At 37.7% G+C, this 24,225-nt stretch overlaps 1 protein-coding gene across 2 annotated transcripts in view; it reads left to right on the top strand.

Moving 5' to 3' along the window:
• The first annotated feature begins 737 nt into the window (after positions 1-737).
• The window catches only part of RAB3C (RAB3C, member RAS oncogene family), a 306,210-nt gene continuing 282,722 nt past the window's right edge, over positions 738-24,225 (top strand). The window contains exon 1 of one of the 2 annotated variants that reach the window (XM_033179628.1): positions 738-997. In XM_033179628.1, coding sequence (XP_033035519.1) covers positions 980-997 — 18 coding nt within the window. In that variant the 5' untranslated portion in view covers positions 738-979. Of the gene's footprint in view, positions 998-1,366; positions 1,820-24,225 lie in introns of those variants that run through there. The other variant, XM_033179627.1, reaches the window with a different exon arrangement.

Raw genomic sequence — 24,225 nt, forward strand, 5'->3', positions numbered from 1 at the left:
GATTATGGCAAGGGAACCACTTGCATCAGAATTTCTGGGGTGTTTATTTAAAATGCTAATTTCCAGACCTCTCAAAAGATGTAGTGAATCAATCTCTACCTGTGGCTTAAAAATTTTAACTTTAACCTCCGTCTCAACAGATTTTCAAGTACATTTAAGTTTTAGAACCTCTGTTCTACTGCTACAACGAAGTTCAAAGCTGATTCCAGTTATTCCTTTCATACATCCATGCCAATATCACAATCATTCCTTTTTCACTCTGTCTCCATTATAATTTTGACTTCATGCCAAGGCAGGGCTCATTTGCTGGAATGATCAACATTTACTTTTAAGTAGAGAGGGCTGTCTCTAGATAGTTACAGAGCACATGGATAGTCAAACCTATCAGTCAACTGACAGGAAAAGGGTAAGCCTAACAAAAGTACAGTTCCTAGATTTCAAAACCATTTTTGAACTAATCTGGGAGGAGTATAGTTGTAATATAAGGAATGACTTTGTGTTGAAGAAAGGACAGGATAACTTGATAGAGGTCTCCCATCTCATTCTGTGACGGTGCTTTTGGATTCCAGTGATGAATGTGTTCATTTTACGTGGCTTGCTCTGGGTAAATAACCCAGTGCCCTCTCAGCTCTGCAGCCCGCGGCCAGCGGCTGTGTGTGCGTACTAATGACGGCGGAAGGTGCCTGGGGGAGGGCTTGGGGAGGGGCTGCCCAGCGCTATCGCGCCCCTGGCACTTCCTAAGAGACTCAGCCTTTTCTCTGCAGCTGCCGCTTGAAGACTCTACGTTTTCCCTCTAGAGGAAAGAAGCCCTCCATCGAAATCAGCTGTCTTCTCCACGTCCCTCCTTTTTCTCTCTGCCAGACGCCACTCCTACCCCTTCTATTGTGTTGTGCCTTTTCATTTTAGCCCCGCTTCCTACGTAGAGCCCTAACTTCCTTTGTAGCGAGGTCACTTGAGAATTTCCGAACCTCGAGTTGCAATGGAGCTGTATGGAAAGGTAAGCAGGCGAAGGGAGTTCCTTAGGGGTGCTTAGCCAGAAATCTCGCTTTCACGCACTTTGGTGTGCGGGTTGTGTGTGTGACTGTGTACGCGCGCGCGCTTCTTCTCAATGCAATTATGCGGATAAACCACTTTCCTTATGTGTGTACCATTCATCGTCTTTCTCCCCCACGTTTGCTGAATGAGACTGTAAAACTGCCCCACTCTGCCTAAGGAAACGTAGAAACTTTCCCGATTCAGATGGGGAGGGGGTAGGGCGGAGAGTCCCAGAGACCAGCTCTGGCTTCGTTTGCATTGGAAATTAGCACAAGGTAGTGTTGTTTCCTAATCAGGAAATCACAGTCTACTCCCGAAGGCGATAGTTAGCAAAGAAAAATCTCCAGCTGAGATAAGCTGGGGTCACATTCGCCTGCCCCTGGCGAGGAAAAGGGCAGGGGAGACTGGGAGAGGTAACCCAGGAGCTTTTCGAAAGGAGTAGGGAGGCTCGGCGGCCAAGCCGGACTGGCGGATCGAGCCTGTTTAAGAGTTTGCTTGCTTGCCGGGAGGTGTAGTTCACCGCTCGCCTGTTTGCTGGGAAGCCCCGCAGGGCGAGACTACAGCTCCCAGGAGCGCACGGGGCTCCCCGGCAGTACGCGTGTGCGGCGCCAGGAGAGGACAGCTCCGGTGCTGATGTTGGAGCCGGTTAGCGAACCCCAAGAGTGCTGAGTGTGGAGCGGGGAGCGCGCGGACTGTGCACGCTTGACCGGAAGCCCGGACCAGTGCTGTCCTAGCCAGAGAGAAAGGACATTTGTCAACAATGAGACACGAAGCGCCCATGCAGGTGGGTCCATAAAGAAAGAGTGGCCTCGGGAGGAATTGAAAGAGATGCTTTTCCCCTTGCTCCGCGCACAAACAGTTTAACGTAAGGGAAGGTCTAGGCGGCCACCCGCGGAGATGCGGCTCTGTGACAAGACCCTGGGAACATAGTTGGGTTTCTTTGCGCTCTGTGTGGCTGTGATTGGGGCTGTCTTGATGAGGGATCGGGCTATTCGCAATCTGTCTAGGCTCTGTAATGAGGATAAGAGTGTTTGTCTAAAATGAAAACCCAAGCAAACAAAAGTCAGAGGAGCATGCAATCTCGTGTTGGCATTGATCTCCTCTCTTGGCATCCGGGGTTTGAGATCGCGGTGAAAACTCACGGATTTAAGGCAGATAGATCAGATTCGGGGTTGAAGGCTCCCCACTGGAGTCGGCATAGAGCGAATTCCGCTTGGTTAAGGGCGCATTAAAGAAAGAGAAGCCAATGTTAGGCTTCTCAAAGTCCTGTTTCTTCAGTTAGGCTCCCAGTATCAGCAGAAAATAGCAAACACATCGGGGCTTGCCATATCCCTGAGCTATGCCAGCATCACTGTCCACACAACTGGTTTACTCTGTTTTGGAGACAGCCCCCTCTGAGCTTTCTTGTGTTATGTGCCCATTTGTTCTCCGATTCCCCATTTCAGTCACATTCTTAGGTTTGTTTCCTTTGAGAAATGCAAAGGACTCCGGTGCAGAAGTAACCTCTGCTTAAACATCTTGCTTAAGTTTTGTTTTTAAGTAAAGATGAGTGATAATTCTCGTCTCTATGTACTACCAGTTAACGTTAAACATCAGCTTGTGTATATTAATCAAACAGTGATCCTACTGTGTAACAGAAAGGCATTTTGTGAATGGGATTGAGAGGAGAATAGAAAACATCATTTGGAATGTGCTCTCTCCTGAGAACCCACCTCTGTTGCCAAACCCAACAGTATAAATATTTGACATTAATTCGGGCTTCAGCATTTCTAACTGGTTTCTTCATGAATCAAGGACTTTAACCATATGCTTCGATTTACTTTTAATTTATTTTATGGGTTATGTATATTAAGAAACCCTTACTGGACTATTAAATGAAAAATCTACGGAATTTAATTGTTTGTTGGGGGATTATATAAGGGAAGTCCTCAAATTACCTATGAGTTATTGAAAATTTGATTTGTGCCAGGGAACAGTGGCCCCTTTGTGTGTCTTCTAATACCTCTATTTGTGACTTAGCTTTTCATTATAGACCTGATGTGAAAAGAATCTGAACAGACAATAAAGGTACAGGCTGTTGCAATCAAGATATATTGGTTTATGATAATTTTCTATTACTGGAGATACTGCCAGGAGCCAACTGGCTAAATTAATCATATGTGATTATAAGTAAACATTAATTGTAGACTTTAAAAGTAGATCATTACACTTCACTATGTATATGTATATGAAAACATGTACATCTTAAATTTACACAATAAAAAAGATTCCAAGAATTTTTGAAAAATAAAGTAGATTGTTAATAAAATCAACTCTATATATACACTGATATTTTTCAATCAAAATAAATTATGAAAAATTTAACCACACTATATATTAATTTTGCTTTCCTACAGGAGTTGCTTAGAATATTCAGAAAGGTCATTAAAATATTACAGAACTGTATTAATATTTTAGGAAATAGTTAAAATCATTTTTTGCGTTCACCAACTATGTAGTAGGCACTGTGATTTTCTATTTTAGTCAAAACTTTAATGAAGAACTAAAATAAAAATTAGGTAAAATGAAATTAATTTGTTTGTGGATGGAGTTATTGTCATATTTATCATGTATTTTTAAATCATTGGAATAAGTTTTTGAAATTTAAAATTTCCAAATGCTGTCATGAGTAATGTACGTTTTAGGAAATCAAAGACTTTTTAAGCATATTTAATTAAAGCACATACATTAATTCAATTTAACTAATAAATTGTTGTTATGATGACCCCATCTCCATTATTATCAATTTTCAAAAATACATAATAATAGATAGGATAAAAACTATAAGCTTACTCTGAATATTTTAAAGTACAAGTAATGTTTCAGCACTGATATTTCTGAATGGTAATCACATTTCATGTGACTTTGATATATGACAATTCAATAAGATAAATAGTTGACTTTTTTTTTTCATTTAAAGACTGAACCACATCATCATTTTAAATGTATGTCCCAAATATTTTTTTACTTAGGTCTGTAGAAGATGACTCACAAGCAAAACCTCATTTTATGGTTTCATAAAATAAGAGATTTCTTCTCTGCTTTTAAAAATATTTAGTTCATTTGTTGATGTGAAACAAAATGAGCTTTTTAATGTATTTGCTTATTTCCCAATTTACTTCTTATATTTTCTTAAAGAAGCCTTTTAAAAATCATGTAAGGTCTTTTAAAAAGCATTTGATGTATCTATATAAATAACTTGGTGTTCTGTTCAAGGTAGTTGTCTTTGATATGTGCATATTTTATGAAGCGTATTTCTTTCTGAATTGAGGGAAAATGAGGGTTAATTGTTTTTTATAGTAATTACTAAAATAATATACAATGATAATCTCTGACATCTTTATTTCCTTTCTAACCTAAATAACCAGGAATAGCATTTGGTAAGTGTCCCAAGTGATAGGCTTAGCACTCTAATGCAGGAGCTGGTCATTTGTGTCTTCTCATTCAGTGTATACATAAATCCTGAGGGCCAAATGAGATGAGAAATAACAGTTCTCATAACTTGAGGACAAGACTCTGGTTAACAAATTGTCATTTGATTCAGGAGCCACATTGAACAAATTCTAGTTTATACAGTGCCTTGCCTGTGCCAAGCCCCGTGACTTAGATTTCATTTTATTTGTGTGTATGTATAAAACAATTTCTATATGTATAAATAATATATAACAATCATATGTGTGTTTGGATATATTTTACAAAAATATTTACAAATATATTTAAAAATCCTAGCGGTCACTCTTACCCTAATTATAGGCATGATCACTTGAACTTATTAAAACTAAATAACTTTCCTACTAGGATAGAGTAAAATTTCTGTCAGATCTCTCTGTCTAGAAAACCCATGTTCTTTCCTCTATTACTTTTGATACCGCAAGAAGATATAAATTGGTGGTGTAAAAAATGAGATAGCTATTGATATAATTTGAGTCATTCATTTGGTTCAGAAGAAAGGAAAATTGGCCCTGTCTTCTTTTTATAAAATAAACTTGCATAAACTAAACTGAATATTTGAAAAGGGCCAATGTTTTAAAAATGGCTTACTTCTATGTATTATAATTTCTGGCAGGTTCACGTACTCTCTTATAGGACCAAAGTGGAATTCATTGTCTCTGACTAAATGCTTACTTTTCCATTTTGGTATCCACAAGCTTTTGGGGTCACTTCATAAATGCAGTCTTCTTTTTTTTTTTTTTTTTGAGACGGAGTCTCGCTCTGTCGCCCGGCCTGGAGTGCAGTGGCCGGATCTCAGCTCACTGCAAGCTCCGCCTCCCGGGTTCCCGCCATTCTCCTGCCTCAGCCTCCCAAGTAGCTGGGACTACAGGCGCCAGCCACCTCGCCCGGCTAGCTTTTTTTTGTATTTTTTAGTAGAGACGGGGTTTCACCGTGTTAGCCAGGATGGTCTCAAACTCCTGACCTCGTGATCCGCCCGTCTCGGCCTCCCAAAGTGCTGGGATTACAGGCTTGAGCCACCGCGCCCGGCCAAATGCAGTCTTCTAACTATTGAGGAAAATTCAAAGAAATATATCTACCCAAAGCATGGGGCAGAGTGCCAAAAAAATTGTTTGACTAAAGATGAGGAGGATTGAAGAAGGACTATAGATGTAGGCTGAAGATGAAGTGGAGCTAAAAACCATTAGTTATATATTAAAGTTAGCCATGCTGTACACAAAATCAAATTGCAAAGAATTAAAGTCTAAATATCACTGTTTTATTTGGCTATGGAAAGTACATGGCATTTTTTTACTTCATTATTGTTGAATTCCTAATTATATCCATCCTCAGTGATCATCCCTCTATCTTTCTGAGAAATGGACATGTATTCCTCATCCTTTACAGAAACAGAAATTCCATAATTGACTTTAGAGAAATGAGAAATTCTTCCTTGCTCCATATGGGTTAATTGCTCAAGTATCCACGTTTCTTCTGTAAAACAAAGTGGAGGATAGCAAGGAAACTTAACCTATAGCAAAAATTCACTTTTGTGGTATAAGAGTGTTTTTCTATTGAAACTGCAAATTTATCATAATTTTCTGCCACCATTCTAAGCTTATATTGGAATTGGAAAATCCTTTCTTCACCATGATATTCCAGGAAGGAAATGTATGTTTATGCTGAAGAATAGGTTTCTTGAAACTACTCTTGCCCACTCAACTCGCTAAGTACAAGCAGCTGGGCCACCTCAAAAAAATGTTCTTATATAGATTAAAGGTTTTCCAACTGTTTTCTCCTTTTTTAAATTAATGTGGCTCAGAGGTTCTGTGGGAATCATCTTAGTAGGTCAGTCTATTACCAAGGATACTACAGCCTGTGAAGATTAAATCTTTGAGAATTATTCAGAATTACATAGATCTTTAGCATTTTTCATTCATTAGTTATAGTTTTTTTGATAATGTTTATATACATTGAAATGTACAAATCTTAAGTGAACAATTTAATGAATTTTGACAAATGTATAAATCTGTGTAACACACACCACTATAAAGATATAGAACATTTCTAATCACCCCGAGTGTTCCTGCATGGTTTTTCCTAATCTACCTATGCAGTAAACTTTTTTGGTGAGACTTGAATTTGAGATCCCTGGGTTCTCCTGGACAGACTGACCAATCATGGCTTAGCTGTGGGATTTTCCTGTGTCTCCTCTCTCACTCAGCCCTGCAGAATGACTTAACCATAAAAGAGTTTGATTTGTTTTAGAACTTTATATAGTTCTGTAGAACATGCAGTATGAACATACTGTGGAACAAAAAAATATGTTCTCGTTTGAGTCTGGCTTGTTTTGTTCAGCATAATGCATATGAGATTCATCCATGTTGTTGCATGTTTCAATAATTCATTCCATTTTATTACTGAATATTATACTTTTAAAATCAATTTACTATACTTTTAAAATTCATTATCCTGTTTGTGAACTTGGAGGTAATTTCTAGTTTGGGGATACTATGAATAAGGCTATAAATGTTTTTTCTATTGTTCTTTTTTATGATAATATCTTTTCACTTCTCTTGGGTAAATACCTAAAAGTAAAATTTCTGGGATAAATGTTTTTACTATTGTTCTTTTTTATGATATATTAAGCTTTATAAGAAACAATCAAATCTTTTGCCAAAGTGGGAGGACCCGCAATTCTCACCAGCAATGTATGAGAGAGTTTTAGTGGCTCCACATCTTCAACAACATGTAATGTCAATGGTCTTTTTAGTTTTGGCCACTTTAACGAGTGTTTTCTGGTATCTCATTATGATTTAAATTTGAATTGTCCTAATGATGAATGGTTTTTAGTGTATTTTTATGTGCTTATTGGCCATTTATATATCTTCCCTTGTGAGTAGTGTATTCTAACCTTTTATCCATCTGGGGGATTTGTTTTTATTGTTTAGTTGCAAGAGATCTTTCATCTTCAATTTAGTCCTTTGTCAAGTCAGATAGATATACAAATAAAAGTTTCTCCCATTTGGTGGCCTATATATTCATATTCTAAATAGTGCCTTTTGGTGAGGATTTTTTGAATTTTGATGAAATTTAGGTTAATTAATTATAGGTGGGGTCTGTATCCAGCCTGATCCGTTTGTCCTGACTCTGTGTCCCGAGGCCTTGCTATATTTATTTCTAGTTTTTTTAAGATTCCATAAAAATTTCAACATAAACTATCATTATTTGCAAATAGAGATAGTTTATTTCTTCCTTTCCAAAGACTTTCTCTTTTTCCGCATATCTTATTGAATAGACTAGAACAACCAGTACAATATCGAGTAGATGTGACGACAGCGGATATCTTTATATCTTTATCTTGTTCCCCATTTTAGGAGGGAAGGCCTTCCTTTTTTTTACTATTAAGTGTGAAGCTAGCTATAGGGTTTTGTTACTATGTTTTTTTGTTTTGGTATAGATATTATTTATTATATTGAACAAATCTGATTTCTCATTTGATGGGAAAATTTGTTTTTAATATAAATGGGTGTTGAATATTGTCAAATGCTTGTTATACATCTGTTGATGTGATTGTGTGGTTTATCTACTTTAGTTTGTCGGATTACGTAGATTTATTTTTTTAGCTAAACTGGCATTCCTTAGATAAATCCTATTGGTCATGATACATTGTCCTTTCTGTATATAGCTGGATTAAGCTTGATTATATTTTGTTAAGTATTTTTTTTTGCGTTAGTCATGATGGATATTGGGCTATGATTTTCTCTTAATGCCTTCATGAAGTTATAGTATTGGAATTATGATTATAAAACAAGCTAATAAGTATTCTTTGTCCCTCAGTTTTCTGAATATTTTTGTTGCATAAGATTAGTATATGTTGGTTTGTTAAATGTCTAATAGAGTTCACCAATGAAGCCAGTGGAGCCTGGAATTTTCTTTCTGAAAATTTTAAATAAGAGTTTTAATTTTTAAAGATTTCCTTGATATACCAATATCTCTGTTATCTATCTATCTCCCTTAAGTACATTGTATTAGGCAGAATAGCATCCCTCCCAAAATTCTCCATGGCCTAACCCTGTAACTTGTGAATAAGTTCCATTTCATAACAGAATGGACTCTGCAGGTGTAATTAATATTATAAACTTTAAAACAGGGAGATTAACCTGCATTATCAGGTTGGTCCAATCTAATTACAAGACCTCCTAAAAGTAGAGAACTTTCTCTCATTGAAGTCAGAGTGATGTGGTAGAAGAGGTCAATTTCAAAACATGAAAAGAATTGTTGGGGTGAAGATGAAGAAGGCTGTGTGTCAAGGAAGTAGGGACCTCAGTCCTACAACCACCAGCAACTGGATTATGCTGACAATCTGAATGAGTTTGGAAGTGGAATCTTTCCTAGACCTTCCAGATCAAAGCCCATTCCAGCCAACACACTGATTTTAGCCGGGTGGAACTGAGCAGAGTGAGCAGAGGACCTAGCTGAGATTTCTGGCTCAGAAAACAGTAAATGGGTGTGGTTTTAAATATCCATTATAGCTGCAATAGAAAACTAAATATGCATATAAAAATTTTTCTATTTCATTGTGAGTCAGTTTTGGTAAATTTTGTTTTTCACCTCATTTTTCCAATTTATTAACACAAAATTGTTAAAAATATTTTTATTACCTTTTAAATATCTCTAGGATCTGTAGTGATATCCCCTTTCTTTCCTATTACTGATCATCTGAGTTTTCTCCCTCTCTCTCATGCCTGTCTTACTAAACGTTTGTATCAGTATTAATGTCAACTTTTACCTCTGTTAATTTTGTTTAGTTTGTATTTTGTTGATTTTAGCTGTTTTAAAAAAAAACTATATTACTTAGTAGAACCTTTTCTTCATTTAGTTTCTTAAAGTATAAATTTAGTTCACTTATTTATTTATTTATTTATTTATTTATAAGGCAGAGTCTCACTCTGCTGCCCAGCTGGAGTGCAATGGCTGGATCTCAGCTCACTGCAGTCTCTACCTCCTGGGTTCAAGCGATTCTCCTGCCTTGGCCTCCCAAGTAGCTGGGATCACAGGCGCCTGCCACCACAACCAGCTAATTTTTGCATTTTTAATAGAGACACAGGGTTTCACCATGTTGTCCAGGCTGGTTTTGAACTCCTGGCCTCAAATGATCTACCTGCCTCAGCCTCTCAAAGTACTGGGATTACAGGTGTGAACCATGGCACCTGGCAGGTCACTGATTTTAAATATTTCTTTTCTTCTAATAAATATAAGCATTAGAAATCATAAATTTCCCTGTAAGTGCTCCTTAAGCTGACAGGCACACATTTCTGAATGTAGTATTTACATTATATTTTATTTCAAACAATTTGGCACTTATGTTTTTGTTTAATCCATGTGTTTAAAAGTATGTTTATTTTCCAAATACTTGAGTATTTTTACAGATATTTTATTGATATTGATGACTAGTTAAATTCTATTGCTACTATGGAAGATATTCTTTAAGATTTTAATCTTCTAAAATTGTTGACTTGTTTTTAGTTCAGCATGTGGTCTGACTTTATGATCCAATGTGTGCTTGTGTGTGCTGTAGTTGTGCAGGGTAGTAGTCTCTTGGGTTATGGCATTGTGTGGTGTTGCTAAGACCTTTTATATCCTTATCAATTTTTGGTCTATTTATTCTATCAATTACTGAGAACGGTTTTCAAATCTCCAGCTATTATTGTCAATTTGCCTATTTATCCTTTTAGTTCTTTTGAGTTTTCTTCATATATTTTGAGACTCTGTTATTAGATATACACACGTATTTTTAAATGTGTCTGCCTGAGTAATTTTTCCTTTTATATTATGAAATGTCCCACTTCATCTCCAGCAATACTCCTTGGCTTAAAGTCTATCTTGTCTGATATTAATAGAGAATGCAGACACTCTTGCTTTCTTAATAGTATTTTCATGGTATATATATATATATAATTTTATAATTCTATTTTCAACTTGTATGTGTCTTCATATTTAAAGTGTGAATCTTGTGGTCAATATAGAGTTGGGCTTTTCATTTTTTTCCAGTTTGAAAAATCACTGCCTTTTTCTTGGTCCATTTTCATATATTGCAATTATCATTATGATTGAATTTAAGTCTACCATTTTGTTGTTTTTTATTTATTCTGTTTCTCTTTCTTTCTCTGTTTCTTTTTTATATTCTTTTTTGCTTAATTAAATATTTTTAGGTATTTCAATTCCTGCGTTGGCTTTTCTTTTCTTTTTCTTTTTTTTTTTGAGATGGAGTTTTGCCCTTGTTGCCCAGGCTGGAGTGCAGTGACACGATCCTAGCTCACTGCAACCTCTGCCTCCCGGGTTCAAGCTATTCTCCTGCGTCAGCTTTCTGAGTAGCTGAAATTACAGGCATGTGCCACCACACTCAGCTAATTTTTGTATTTTTAGTAGAGACAGGGTTTCAGCATGTTGGCCAGGCTGATCTCGAACTCCTGACCTCAGGTGATCCACTTGCCTCGGCCTCCCAAAGTGCTGGGATTACAGGTGTGAGCCACTGCGCTCAGCCCTCTGTGTTGGCTTTTCAACTGTATATCTTTGTGTATTTTTGGTGTTTATCCTAAGGATTACAATATGCATATTTAACTTATTATATAGTCTACTTAGAGTTAATATTGTATTACTTCTCATAAAATATAGTAATTTTGCTATGATATAATTTCATTTACCTCATTCTTTGTGAAATTGTTGTCACATGTTACATCTACATTTATTATAAATCCCCAATAAAGTTTTATAATTTTAGCTTTCAACAGCAATATGTATTTTTTAGATTAAAAGTGAAAAAATGTATATTTATTTATGTTTGCCTTTCACCTATGTACCATTTCTGGTGCTCTTCTTACTTATCTGAATGTCTATCTAGTGTCAAGTTTCTTCAGCCTGAACAACCTCCTTTAGCATGTCCTACAGTATGGCTTTGCTGGCATTTCATTCTCTTAGTTTTTGTTCATCTGATACTGGTTTTTAAAAATGTTGCCCTCATTTTTGAATAAGAGTTTTGACTGCATATAAAATTTCTTGTTGATTTTTTCCAGTAATTTAAATATGCTGTTTTATTGTCTGCTGATCTCCTTTATGATGGGAGTTCAGCTGTTCTTCATATCGTTGTGCCCTTGTGTGTAATGTCATTTTTTTCATCTGATTGTTTTCAAGATTTTCTATTTAACTTTCAGTTTAAACAATTTGACTATAATGTGCCTTGATGTCATTTTATTTATATTTAGTCAGATTGGGGAATTGGATAAGCTTTTCAGATACATAAATTTATATTTTTCACCTTATTGGAAATATATTTAGCCATTACATCTTTAAGTATTTTTTCATCCGATTATTCTCTTCTTTTTCCTTTTGATATTGCCATTTACATGTATGGTAGAATTGATATCATCCCACAAGTAACTGAGGCTTGGTTCATTAAAAAATTTTTTCTTTGTATTTGTCAGATTGTATGATTTATATTGATTTATTTCAAGTTCAATGACTCTTTCCTCTGTCATCTTCAGTCTTTTGTTAAGCTTGTCCAGGAATTGTTCATTTTAGTTATTGTACTTTTCCTTTTAGGCTCAATAGTGGCTCTTTTTACACTAGGAACTTGTTTCCAAGTGAGGATATATATTAATCTTGGGATGAGGTGCTGAGTATTGAAAGAGGTTAATAAGATTAATTTATAGTAGTGTGTAGAAACTAAGGAAGCACAGTAATTAACTGAGCTTCTTATAGAAAAGGGGATAGAGAAATGTAAATAATAATATTAGTGCTTTGATTATCTTTTAGAGATATTTTTGGAAAAATACCTATGTTTACATTTTCATTTCTATCATTTAATTATATTTCTATTGAGCATTGTTCCTGTGATACTATACCTTTTCTTTGTGTTTTTCAAATTAAATTGTGAGCTTTAAGATACTTTTTGAAATTTTAACAAGTTGCAAAATTGTAAAAATAAAATAACTTTAACAATTACTTTATTTTGCCAACTTATGTATTCCTTAATGGTGTCAACTCTGCAGAAACAAAATGCCTTTTCCAACACCAACATGTTTCAGATTGGTTTGAAGTGTGCTGTCAGTTCTGTTGAGACAATGAAGTATTTTTGCATTCACTAAACAATGAAGCAATAGGAGTAAGTATTCTAGGTCTTCAGTCCTCTAGTGAATGGTGAAAAGAAAGGGTCAGTAGTTCCCTGCCACACTTTCCAGCAAGCTGGTTGGCTTGGGGATAGTATTAGTAACTTAGGTCGAGCGACCTTCAAAAAACCACGTTATGCCTCCTTGGCCTCCTATCTGAGAAAAACATGGAATCATAGCCACTTAGCTCCTACACTCTTAGCGTATTATGTCTGGCTACCTGAATCATAATCTAACAGTAAGAGGTAAGGCCATCAGCCTCTCATCACTTGTCTGCTGCCACTTGTTTAACTCTAGCTCATCAAAGATCAATGGGCGTTACTTGCTAGCCACCAAGTGGCTTGGATGATAGAGAAACTTACAAGCCAACACTGATGAATAATTTCAGTTCAAGTGGCCATAGCTCAAGGGATACTAAAGAGCATGAAGAACTGATATGTTTACCAACTGGCAAATTATGACTCTCCTATGACTCTCACCTATGGGTCATAGCTTTAATAGAAGATAGTTTTTCTTTAGAGTGTTTGATCCACTGAACACCTGTCTGAGTGGCAGGACTGATGAAAAAGAATAACAGAAACACAGCACACCTGTGATGTGAACATTCTTTTATGAATGTACATGGGTGGGTTTATTCTTTGTAGTAAATAATAGTAGCAGTAGCTTTTGAGTGAAAGGCAGGGATGATTAAGACTATGAAAGTGGCTTTGTAAGTCATCCTAATTGATACAGTTATACAATTTGGAAACAAAAACATGTAGATTGTGAATACACCAAGTTTTTCATAGATAATCCAGATATTCCTTTGTCTCATAAGTGCATGGACAACAAGATGCTTGTTCCTACACATGACCTACCTTGATGGATGAAATAAGGGCAGCAAGATATCAAGATCTAGAACCAATATTTATAGCAAATCTCAGGAGGAATTTTTCAATGGCTCATTATTTTAATGTTTTGATACTTTGTAAATGTTTAGTGTTTTAAAAAATGTTTAATGATGAAAACTTATTGGGAAACAAATGTATTTATATTAACATGTCGGCTTTTTTAAATTCCCCAGTGGGAATTTTTAGAGTACCTTACTAGATATTTTTAGAAGAGGTTTTCCTTATACCACATAGCACTGAGTATGTCCATTCTGTTTACTCTTTCTCCTCAGGAAGAGGTATTGTTGTAAGAGCTATTCCTCATTTTGTGGTCTCCATTTGGACACAGGTCTCCTTTAGCTGTCAATGCTTTCTAATGGACTGAGGGGGAAGTAAAGCCCAATTGTGTTTATTTTTAAAAATGACTGATGGAGAAAGTCAAGGCCACCTTCCACAGAGTTCAGCAGAGCAGAGTTGCATAGCTTTGAGAACATATTTACCGCTTCCTACTAGGTTGTCCCTCCTCAAAGTCTAGTAGGGTGCTTGCAGTGAGTTATATCACTGGTCCTTAGAAGGTTCTGGCTTTTACCAGGGCAGAGATAATTGATGAAACACATTTCTCAGAATTCAGCTTGTCTGGGCAGACTGGGCATTGTAGGGTATAGACCCTTCTCTGCAAGAGTCAACATCATGATGGTGAGATCTGCTGAACTATATCACCAAGAGGGGTATCTGGTGAAGACAGCAGCTGGCGGAGAGCTCTAGGATCATATTTCCATGTTCCCAGGGATCTTGGCCTAAATGTCAGATTACTCAGTCACCTCATAGTATATCCCAGAGGCCTTGACAACATATATCTATCCTGGCTTCCATATGAACGTTTGTTAATCCAATGATTTCTAAACCTGACTGATGAAAAGAACATATGAAGTGTTTTAAAAAATGACAGATTTCTGGCCTCACTCTAAATATTCTAACTCTGCAGAATTTGAATGGAGTTCTGCATGTCTGAGAATTTTGGATATAGTGTACCCTAAAAGGATTTCATTTTGTATTCCCAAATAAAAATGTATCCAACTGGAGAGAACAGGTATTTGAAAACACGATGTCTGGTGTTTGTTGCTGCCAAGAAATGATGAGAAACCTGTATATTTTATATCCATGAGAAAAGTTTTGAAGGATTCTTTACATTTTGTTGCTAAGAAAGAGGCCCTTTCATTTTTACAAATTGACATCTGTATATAGAAAGTGTGAATGTCAAGAATGTTTGATAAGGTTTTTTTTTTTTTTTTAAACTTCTTTTGTTTTATCTAAGTTGTATAAGGGGAAGATGGTTGCTTGGCTATTGGGAGGCATGTGGGGTTTGGACTTTCAACCAGTTCTCTCGTTTGCATGCCCCAGCCACAACTAGGGTGACTCTCTACCTAGCCGGCTGGTTTTAGCACTGAAAATTCTGCTGTGTACCATGAAACTCCTCATTCTCAGGCAAACCAGGACAATTGGTAACCCTGCCCATACCCTATAATCAAGACACTTGGTATCTCCAATTCTAAGGCCTTTCTAGGTTCTGCCAGGCAAGAATTCTTGTGAGGTCAGCAGGCTTAGGATTCCGCTTTCTCCAGTCTATTCACCTCCAGATTCCATACTTTTGTTGACCTCTCTTTTCTACTCTTGTCTCCTGTCTACTTCTCTCTGTCTAGAAGGATTTTGCTTTTGTGAAATCCCTTTGCTATTATTTTAGAGGGGTTTAGGGGAAAGGATGGTGATCATCACCACATATGCAAATATACATGCATATGTGTGTGTGTGTGTGTGTGTGTGTGTGTGTGTATAGCTGAAAGCCTTTTAATGATTCCCAATATTGAAATAATAATATTGTGGACTTCAGTGATTTTCCAAATTCAGTATCAGAGGTTAAGTTAAACTTTACCCAAACACACTTCAGAGCTGTAGGAGAGGAGTTTTCCCACAGTGCTGTGAGTTCCTGGGGCTCCCTTTCTTATCTTTTCTTACCACTTGGATTCTTCCTCTTATTAGCCCAGACATGAAACTCAGCTGTCTCCAAGTTTGTACAAAATTCCTCTTGCTTTCAAGGATTTCATGAGTTTAGCAGATTTGTAGAAGTTATTCGGTGGCAGGCAGTGTTCTAGGACAGGTCCTATCACAGGGAATATGGCCGTTGGTCACGTTCTCCTCCCTGCAGTCTGTCTGGACCACAGAACACTTCTATCTACACACAGATGCCTCAGTGTCTTAGCTTCTGCCCCAAGAGGTATATGGATGAATGCTTTTTGTTGTATGTCATAACAATTGGAAATAGGGGGAAAATTTAAGTCATCTATTTAAGAAATTATGAAACTCTCAGGAAAGTGTTGGGTGTTAAAACCTCTTGCCCTCTGAAGTTAGGTAATAAGAGAAAGCATATTCTGTAAAACTGACTATTTCCATTTCAGAGAATAACATTGGTGGGAATTCAACAAGAAGAATATCAAAGATAATACTTCACTTGAGCATTTAGCACATACCAACACTTTTCCTTTGCTCATCTCACTATTCCTATTATATAGATGAGGAAACTGCAGTTTAGAATAGATAGAAACAAAACAAAACAAAAACTTTGCCCAAATGTTCACAAGTAGCGAAGGAGCAAATCGCAGAGCTGGGATTCCTTCTTTGGCAGCCTGACTCAGGGCACGTGCTCTTATCCATACTCACATACCACTAAGAATGTGGAATGCTCTTTTTCACAGATGCATCTGCATGCACATAATTTTAGAGAGAGAAAATAAGTGGAATGGTATTTTCCTGCTTCTCACCATACTGTGATTTATAAGGCCTGGATTACCAGTAGCTGGGTCCTCTCTGGCATCCCAGGACTGCAAAGCTTCCACATTTCTGAGTATGTGCAGGAGCTTCAGGGACCAGAGCCTGAGCTTCAGGAGCTTCAGGAGCTTCAGTACCACATCTGAATCTAGTCCTGAGCTTCAGGACCACATCTGAATCTAGTCCTGAGCTTCAGGACCACATCATTGCAGCTGTCAGGATTGCATTGTCAGAGTCTAGGGGTTCTCCCAGCCACTGTCATTCCTGTCCCAGCAGACCTTGCTTACAATCTTCTCTCTGTGATCTGGGGTTCTCCTTTGCTCTGCTGCTGTCAAGACCCCAAAGTGGGCTGTCCCCACTCTGGGAAACCTCTGGAACCAAGCTGGAAGTAAACTATAGAGTATGGGCTGAGAGAAGGACACTGGCCTTTCATACTAGTAGGAACAGCACATGGTTTGATAAAATTAATGTCCTTTTTTTTAATATTCTGTCAATATACATCTACAAATTTCAAAGCAAAGTAAAAATCTATTACCATACATACACATGTATAGTATATATCTGTTGGGATATATACTATACATGTGTATATATATATATTGAAGTTTCAGACTTGTTAGTTTGGTGAAGGGTAGAATTAACCAGCTGGGTCTGCATGTCACTAGCTCTTGAAGAACACATTTGGCCCAGACAATGAGAACTCAGTGCACAGGCTGAGAGAAATCAGGGTAACCTATTGAAAAACAAGAACCATTCCACTTTAACTTTCTCTCAGACTCTCTTAATTTCTTTCTTTCCTTCCTTCCTTCCTTTTCCTTTTCCTTCCTTCCTTTTCTTTTTTCTTTTCTTTCTCTCTCTTTCCATTTTATTTTATTTTTCCATGAGTTATTGGGGTACAGGTGGTATTTGGTTACATGAGTAAGTTCTTTAGTGGTGATTTGTGAGATTTTAATGCACCCATCACCTGAGCAGAATACACTGCACCCTATTTGTAGTCTTTTATCTCTTGCCTCTCTCCCACTCTTCTCCCCAAGTTCCCAAAGTCGGTTGTATCATTCTTATGCCTTTGTGTCCTCACAGTTTAGCTCCCACATATCAGAGAGAACATATGATGTTTGGTTTTCCTTTCCTGAGTTACTTCACTTAGAATAGTAGTCTCCAATCTCATCTAGGTCACTGCAAATGCTGTTAATTCATTCCTTTTTATGGCTGAGTAGTATTCCATTATTCATATATATATATACACACACACACACACACATACACACACCCCCCACAATTTCTTTATCCACTCATTGATTGGTGGGTATTTGGGTTGGTTCCACAATTTTGCAATTGTGATTTGTGCTGGTATAAACGTGTGTGCAAATATCTTTTTTGAATAATGACTTCTTTTATTCTGGATGGATAACCAGTAGTGGGATTGCTGGATCAAATGGTAGTTCTACTTTTAGTTCTTTATGGAATCTCCACTCTGTTTTCCATAGTGGCTGTACTAGTTTACATTCCCACCAGCAGTGTAGAAGTGTTCCCTGATCATTGCATATATGCCAGCATTTACTGTTTTTTGATTTTTTTATTATGGCCATTCTTGCAGGAGTAAGGTGGTATTGCATTGTGGTTTTGTTTTGCATTTCCATGATCATCAGTGATGTTGAGCATTTTTTCATATGTTTGTTGGCCATTTGTGTATCTTTTGAGAATGTCTATTCATGTCCTTAGACCATTTTTTGATGGTATTTTTTTTCTTGCTGATTTGTTTCAGTTTTGTGTAGATTCTGAGTATTAGTCCTTTGTCAGATGTATAGATTATGAAGATTTTCTCCCACTCTGTGGGTTGTCTGTTTACTCTGCTGACTGTTCCTTTTGCCATGCAAAAGCTCTTTAGTTTAATTAAACTATTTATCTTTGTTTTTACTGCATTTATCTTTGTTTTTACTGCATTTGCTTTTGGGTTCTTGGTCATGAAATCCTAGTAAGCCAATGTCTAGAAGGATTTTTCTAATGTTATCTTCTAAATTTTTATAGTTTCACATCTTAGGTTTAAGTCCTTAACCCATCTTCAGTTGATTTTTGTTTAAAGTGAGAGATGAGGATCCAGTTTCATTCTCCTACATGTGGCTAGCCAATTATTCCAGCACCAGTTGTTGAAAAGGGGGTACTTTATGTTTTTGTTTGCTTTGTCGAAAATTAGTTGGCTGTAGGTATTTGTGTTTATTTCTGGGTTCTCTATTCTGTTCTGTTAGCCTACAGACCTATTTTTATATCAGTACCATGCTGTTTTGGTGACTATGGCCTTATAGTTTAGTTTGAAATCAGGTAGGATGATGCCTCCAGATTTGTTCTTTTTGCTTGATCTTGCTTTGTCTATGCAGGCTCTTTTTGGTTTCATATGAATTTTAGAGTTTTTTTTTAATTCTGTGAAGAATGATGGTGATATTTTTATGGGGATTGCATTGAATTTGCGAATTGCTTTTGGCCGTATGGTCATTTTCACAATATTGATTCTACCCATCCATGAGCATGGGATGTGTTTCCATTTGTTTGTGTCAGCTATGATTTCTTTCAGTAATGTTTTGTAGTTTTCCCTGTAGAGGTCTTTTGCCTCCTCGGCTAGGTATATTCCTAAGTATTTTTATTTATTTATTTATTTATTTTTGCAGCTAATATAAAAGGGGTTGAGTTTTTGATTTGACTCTCTGCTTAGTTGCTGTTGGTATATAGAAGAGGTACTGATTTGTGTACGTTAATTTTGTATCTGGGAACTTTGCTGAATTCTTTTATTAGTTCTAGGAGCTTTTCAGAGGAGTCTAGGGTTTTCGAGGTACACTGTCATATCATCAGGAAACAGTGACAGTTTAACTTCCTCTTTCCTGATCTGGATGCCCTTTATTTCTTTCTCTTGTCTAATTGCTCTGGGATCAGACTTCCAGTACTCTGTTGAAGAGGAGTGGTGAGAGTGGGCATCCTTGTCTTGTTCTAGTTCTCAGAGGGAATGCTTTCAGCTTTTCCCCATTCAGTATTTTGTTGGCTGTGGGTTTGTCATAGATGGCTTTTATTACATTGAGATATGTCCCTTGTATGTCAATTTTGCTGAAAGTTTTAATCATAAAGGGATGCTGGATTTTGTTTGATGCTTTTCCTTCATCTATTGAGATGATCCTGTGATTTTTGTTTTTAATTCTGTTATTTGGTATATCACATTTATTGACTTGCGTATGTTAAACCATCACTGCATATCTGGTATGAAACTCACTTGATCATGGTGGATTATCTTTTCAGTATGTTATTGGATTCAGTTAGCTAGCATTCTGTTAAGGATTTTAGTATTTATGTTCTTTAGGGATATCAGTCTGTAGTTTTCTTTATTGGTTGTATCCTTTCCTGGTTTTGGTATTAAGGTGATGCTGGCTTCATAGAATGAAGTAGGGAGGGGTCCTTCTTTCTCTATCTTGTGGAATAGCATCAAAAGGATTGGTACCAATTCTTCTGTGAATGTCTGGTAGAATTCTGCTGTGACTCTGTCTGTTCCTGGACTTTTTTATGTTGTTAATTTTTAAATTACCATTTCAATCTCGCTGCTTGTTTTTGGTCTGTTCAGGGTATCTAATTCTTCCTGATTTAATCTAGGACGGTTTTATTTTTTCCAGGAATTTATCCATCTCTTCTTAGTTTTCCAGTTTACGTGCATAAAGGTGTCCATAGTAGCCTTGACTGATCTTTTGTATTTCAATGGTGTCAGCTGTAATATCACCTGTTTCGTTTCTTAGTGAGGTTATTTGGATTTTCTCTCTTCTTTTCTTGGTTAATCTCACTATCAATTTTTTTTTTTTTTTATCTTTTCAAAGAACCAGCTTTTTGTTTCATTTATCTTTTGTATTTTTTTTGTTTGTTCGTCTCAATTTCATTTAGTTCTGCTCTGATCTTCGTTACTTCCTTCCTTCTGCTGGTTTTGGGTTTGTTTTTTTCTTGTTGTTCTAGTTCCTTGAGGTACAACCTTAGATTGCCTGTTTGTGCTTTTTAGACTTTCTGATGTGGGTGTTTAAGGCTATGAACTTTCCTCTTAGCACTGCCTTACTGTATCCCAGAGGTTTTGATAGGTTGGGTCATTATTGTCATTCAGTTCGAAGAATTTTTAAATTTCCATCTTGATTTTGTTTTTGACCCAGTGTTCATTCAAGAGCAGGTTATTTAATTTCCATGTGTTTGTGTGGTTTAGAAGGTTCCTTTTGGAATTGATTTCCAGTTTTATTCCACTGTGGTCTAAGAGAATGCTTGATATAATTTTAATTTTCTTAAATTTATTGAGGCTTCTTTTATGGCCTATCATATGGTCTATCTTAGAGAAAGTTCCATGTGCTGTTGAATAGAACATGTATTCTGTGGTTGTTGGATGAAATGTTCTGTATGTATCTGTTAAGTCCATTTGTTCCAAGGTGTAGTTTAAATCCATTGTTTCTTTATTGATTTTCTGTCTTGATGACCTGTCTAGTGCTGTCAGTGGAGTATTGATGTCCCCCAGTAGTACTGTGTTGCTGTCTATCTCATTTCTTAGGTCTACTAATAATTGTTTTATAAATTTGGGAGCTCCAGCGTTAGGTGCATACGTTTAGGATTGTGATATTTTCCTGTTGGATAAGGCCTCTTACCGTGATATAGTGTCCCTCTTTGTCTCTTTTAACCACTGTTGCTTTAAAGTTTGTTTCGTCTGATATACAAATAGCTATCCCTGCTCACTTTTGGTGTCCATTTGCATGAAATGCCTTTTTCCACCCCTTTAAGTTTATGTAAGTCCTTATGTTTTAGGTGAGTCTCCTGAAGGCAGCAGATAGTTGGTTAGTGAGTTCTTATCCATTCTGCGATTCTGTATCTTTTAAGTGGAGCATTTAGGCCATTTACATTCAACGTTAGTATTGAAATATGAGATACCATTGCATTCATTATGCAATGGTATTTTTGTTTTATAGGTTCTGTGTGATTTATGCTTTAACGAGGTTTTGTTTTGATGTGTTTCCAGGATTTGTTTCAAGGTTTAGAGCTCCTTTTAGCAGTTCTTGTAGTGGTGGCTTGGTAATGGTGACTTCTCTCAGCATTTGCTTGTCTGAATATAACTGTATCTTTCCTTCATGATGCTTAGTTTTGCTGAATACAAAATTCTTGGCTGATAATTGTTTTGCTTGTCTGAATATAACTGTATCTTTCCTTCATATATGATGCTTAGTTTTGCTGAATACAAAATTCTTGGCTGATAATTGTTTTGTTTGAGGAAGCTGAAGATATGGCCCCACTCCCTTCTAGCTCATAGGGTTTCTTCCGAGAAATATGATGTTAATCTGATAGGTTTTCCTCTATAGGTTACCTGGTGCTTTTGTCTCACAGCTCTTAAGATTCTTTCCTATGTCTTAACTTTGGATAACCTGATGACGATGTGCCTACACGAAGATCTTTTTGTGATGCATTTCCCGGGTGTTCCTTGTGCTTCTTGTATTTGGATGTCTAGATCTCTAGCATGGCTGGGGAAGTTTTCCTCGATTATTCCCCCAAATATGTTTTCCAAGCTTTTAGAATTGTCTTCTTCAGGAACACCGATTATTCTAAGGTTTGGTCATTTAACATAATCCCAGACTCTGGAGGCTTTGTTCATATTTTCTTATTCTTTTTTATTTGTCTTTGTTTGATTGGGTTAATTCAAAGCACTTGTCTTCAAGCTTTGAATTTCTTTCTTCTACTTGTTCAATTCTGTTGCTGAGATTTTCCTGAGCATTTCACATTTCTAAAGATGTGTCCAAAGTTTCCTGAATTTTTGATTGTTTTTTCTTTAAGCTATCTATTTCCTTGAATATTTCTCCCTTCACTTCTTATACCATTTTTTGGATTTCCTTACATTGGGCTTTGCCTTTCTCTCGTCCCTCCCTGATTAGCTTAGTAACTAACCTCCTTAATTCTTTTTTAGGCAAATCAGGGATTTCTTCTTGGTTTGGATTCATTGCAGGTAAACTAGTGTGATTTTTGGGGGTGTTGAAGAGCCTTGTTTTGTCATATTACCAGGGTTGGTTTTCTGGTTCCTTCTCATTTGGGTAGGCTCTGTCAGAGGGAAGGTCTAGAGCTGAAGGCTGTTGTTCAGATTTCTTTGTTTGTCCCACAGAGTATTCCCTTGATGTAGTACTCTCCCCCTTTTCCTGTGGATGTGGCTTCCTGTGAGCCAAACTGCAGTGATTGTTGTCTGTCTTCTGGGTCTAGCCACCCAGCCAGTCTACCTGGCTCCAGGCTGGTACTGGGGGTTGTCTGCACAGAGTCCTGTGATGTGAACCATCTATGGGTCTCTCAGGTGTGGATATCAGTGCCTATTCCACTGGAGGTGGCAGAGGGTGCAGTGGATTCCATGAGCGTCCTTAGCTTTGGTGGTTTAATGCTCTATTTTTGTGCTGGTTGGCCTTCTGCCAGGAGGTGGCACTTTGCAGAAAGCATCAGCTATAGAAATGTGGAGAGGGACCGGCAGTAGGCAGGGCTCTAGACCTCCCAAGATTATATGTACTTTGTCTTCCACTACCAGAAAGGTGGGTGGGTAGGGAAGGACTATGGGGAGCTGGCCTAGTCCTGTCTGAGCTCAGACTCTCTTTGGGTGGGTCTTGCTTCAGCTGCTGTGGCAGATGGGGGTGAGATTTCCAGGTCACTGGAGTTGTGGAAGGGTTATGGCTGCCTCTGCTGAGTCATGGAGGTTGTCAGGGAAGTAGGGGAAAGTCGGCAGTCACAGGCCTCACCCAGCTCCTATGCAAACTGAAGGGCTGGTCTCACTCACACTGTGACCCCAACAACAGCCCCGGTTCTGTTTCCAGATGGAGGGCAAGATGGGCTTGAAAACTTGCCTGAAGCTTTCCGCCTCACAGCTGCAAAAGAAAAAGGCTTTAGTTCTTTCCCAGCCTGTGAAGTCTGCCAGCTGGATTCAGATTTGTGCCCTCCCACTAGTTCTGGCCAGGAGGATTCTTACCCTGTTCATATTGTTACAAAGTTCACCTAGAGAATTCCTTCTCTCTGTGGAGTTTTACCCCCTGCTCCTCTGGCTGTCCTCCAGATGGATCCCTGTGGTGCCAGGCAGCAATGGGCTGCTTGGGGACCCGGAGCGCTCGCAGGGCCTTTCTGCTGCTTCCTCTACCCCTGAATTTCTCTTGGCTCAGGTCTCTAACTTGACTCAGCTCCAGGTAAAGTCTGAAACTTCTCTCACAAACAAACCTTCAACTTCTCCAGTGGGGTGTGTGTTTGGGAGAGGAGGACCTCCCTTTTCCAGTTGCACAATTGGGGCACTCACAGTATTTGGGTTATCTCCTGGGTTCTGCAGGAGCAGTCTGCTTCCTTCAGAAGGTCTGTGGGTCCTCTCAGGATTGCTGGTTTTTTCTTGCAGTCAATCTGGAGCTAAAATTCACAGTGCAAGCCTCCATATGCTGCTCTGTACAGAGCACAATCTAATCCTGCCTCCCATCCACCATGATTCTCCCTCCCCTCAGATTCCTTTAATTTCATCTTTAAAATGGAGATGATTTTAGTTCTGCATGTGAGGAGCTTGGAAATCATCACTTCCATCTTCACACTAGAAAAAAGCTGAACAAACTAAAAATCAACAACTCTTCTTATATCCATCAGAGAAATGAAGTCACAGGGCAAATCACTGCCCCTCGTAATTGGAGTGACAGACAGGCAGATACAGAAAATCACAACTTAATAGAGCAGAAACTTCTGTGGGAACTAGCACTGAAGTAGAAAAACCTGAACTGGCTGGGCAGAGTCGCTCACACCTGTAATCCTAGTACTTTGGGAGGCCGAGGCAGGCGGATCTTTTGAGGTCAGGGTTTCGAGATCATCTTGGC

Source organism: Trachypithecus francoisi, unplaced genomic scaffold, assembly GCF_009764315.1.
Source record: "Trachypithecus francoisi isolate TF-2019V2 unplaced genomic scaffold, Tfra_2.0 Lachesis_group2, whole genome shotgun sequence".
Lineage (NCBI taxonomy): Eukaryota > Metazoa > Chordata > Mammalia > Primates > Cercopithecidae > Trachypithecus > Trachypithecus francoisi.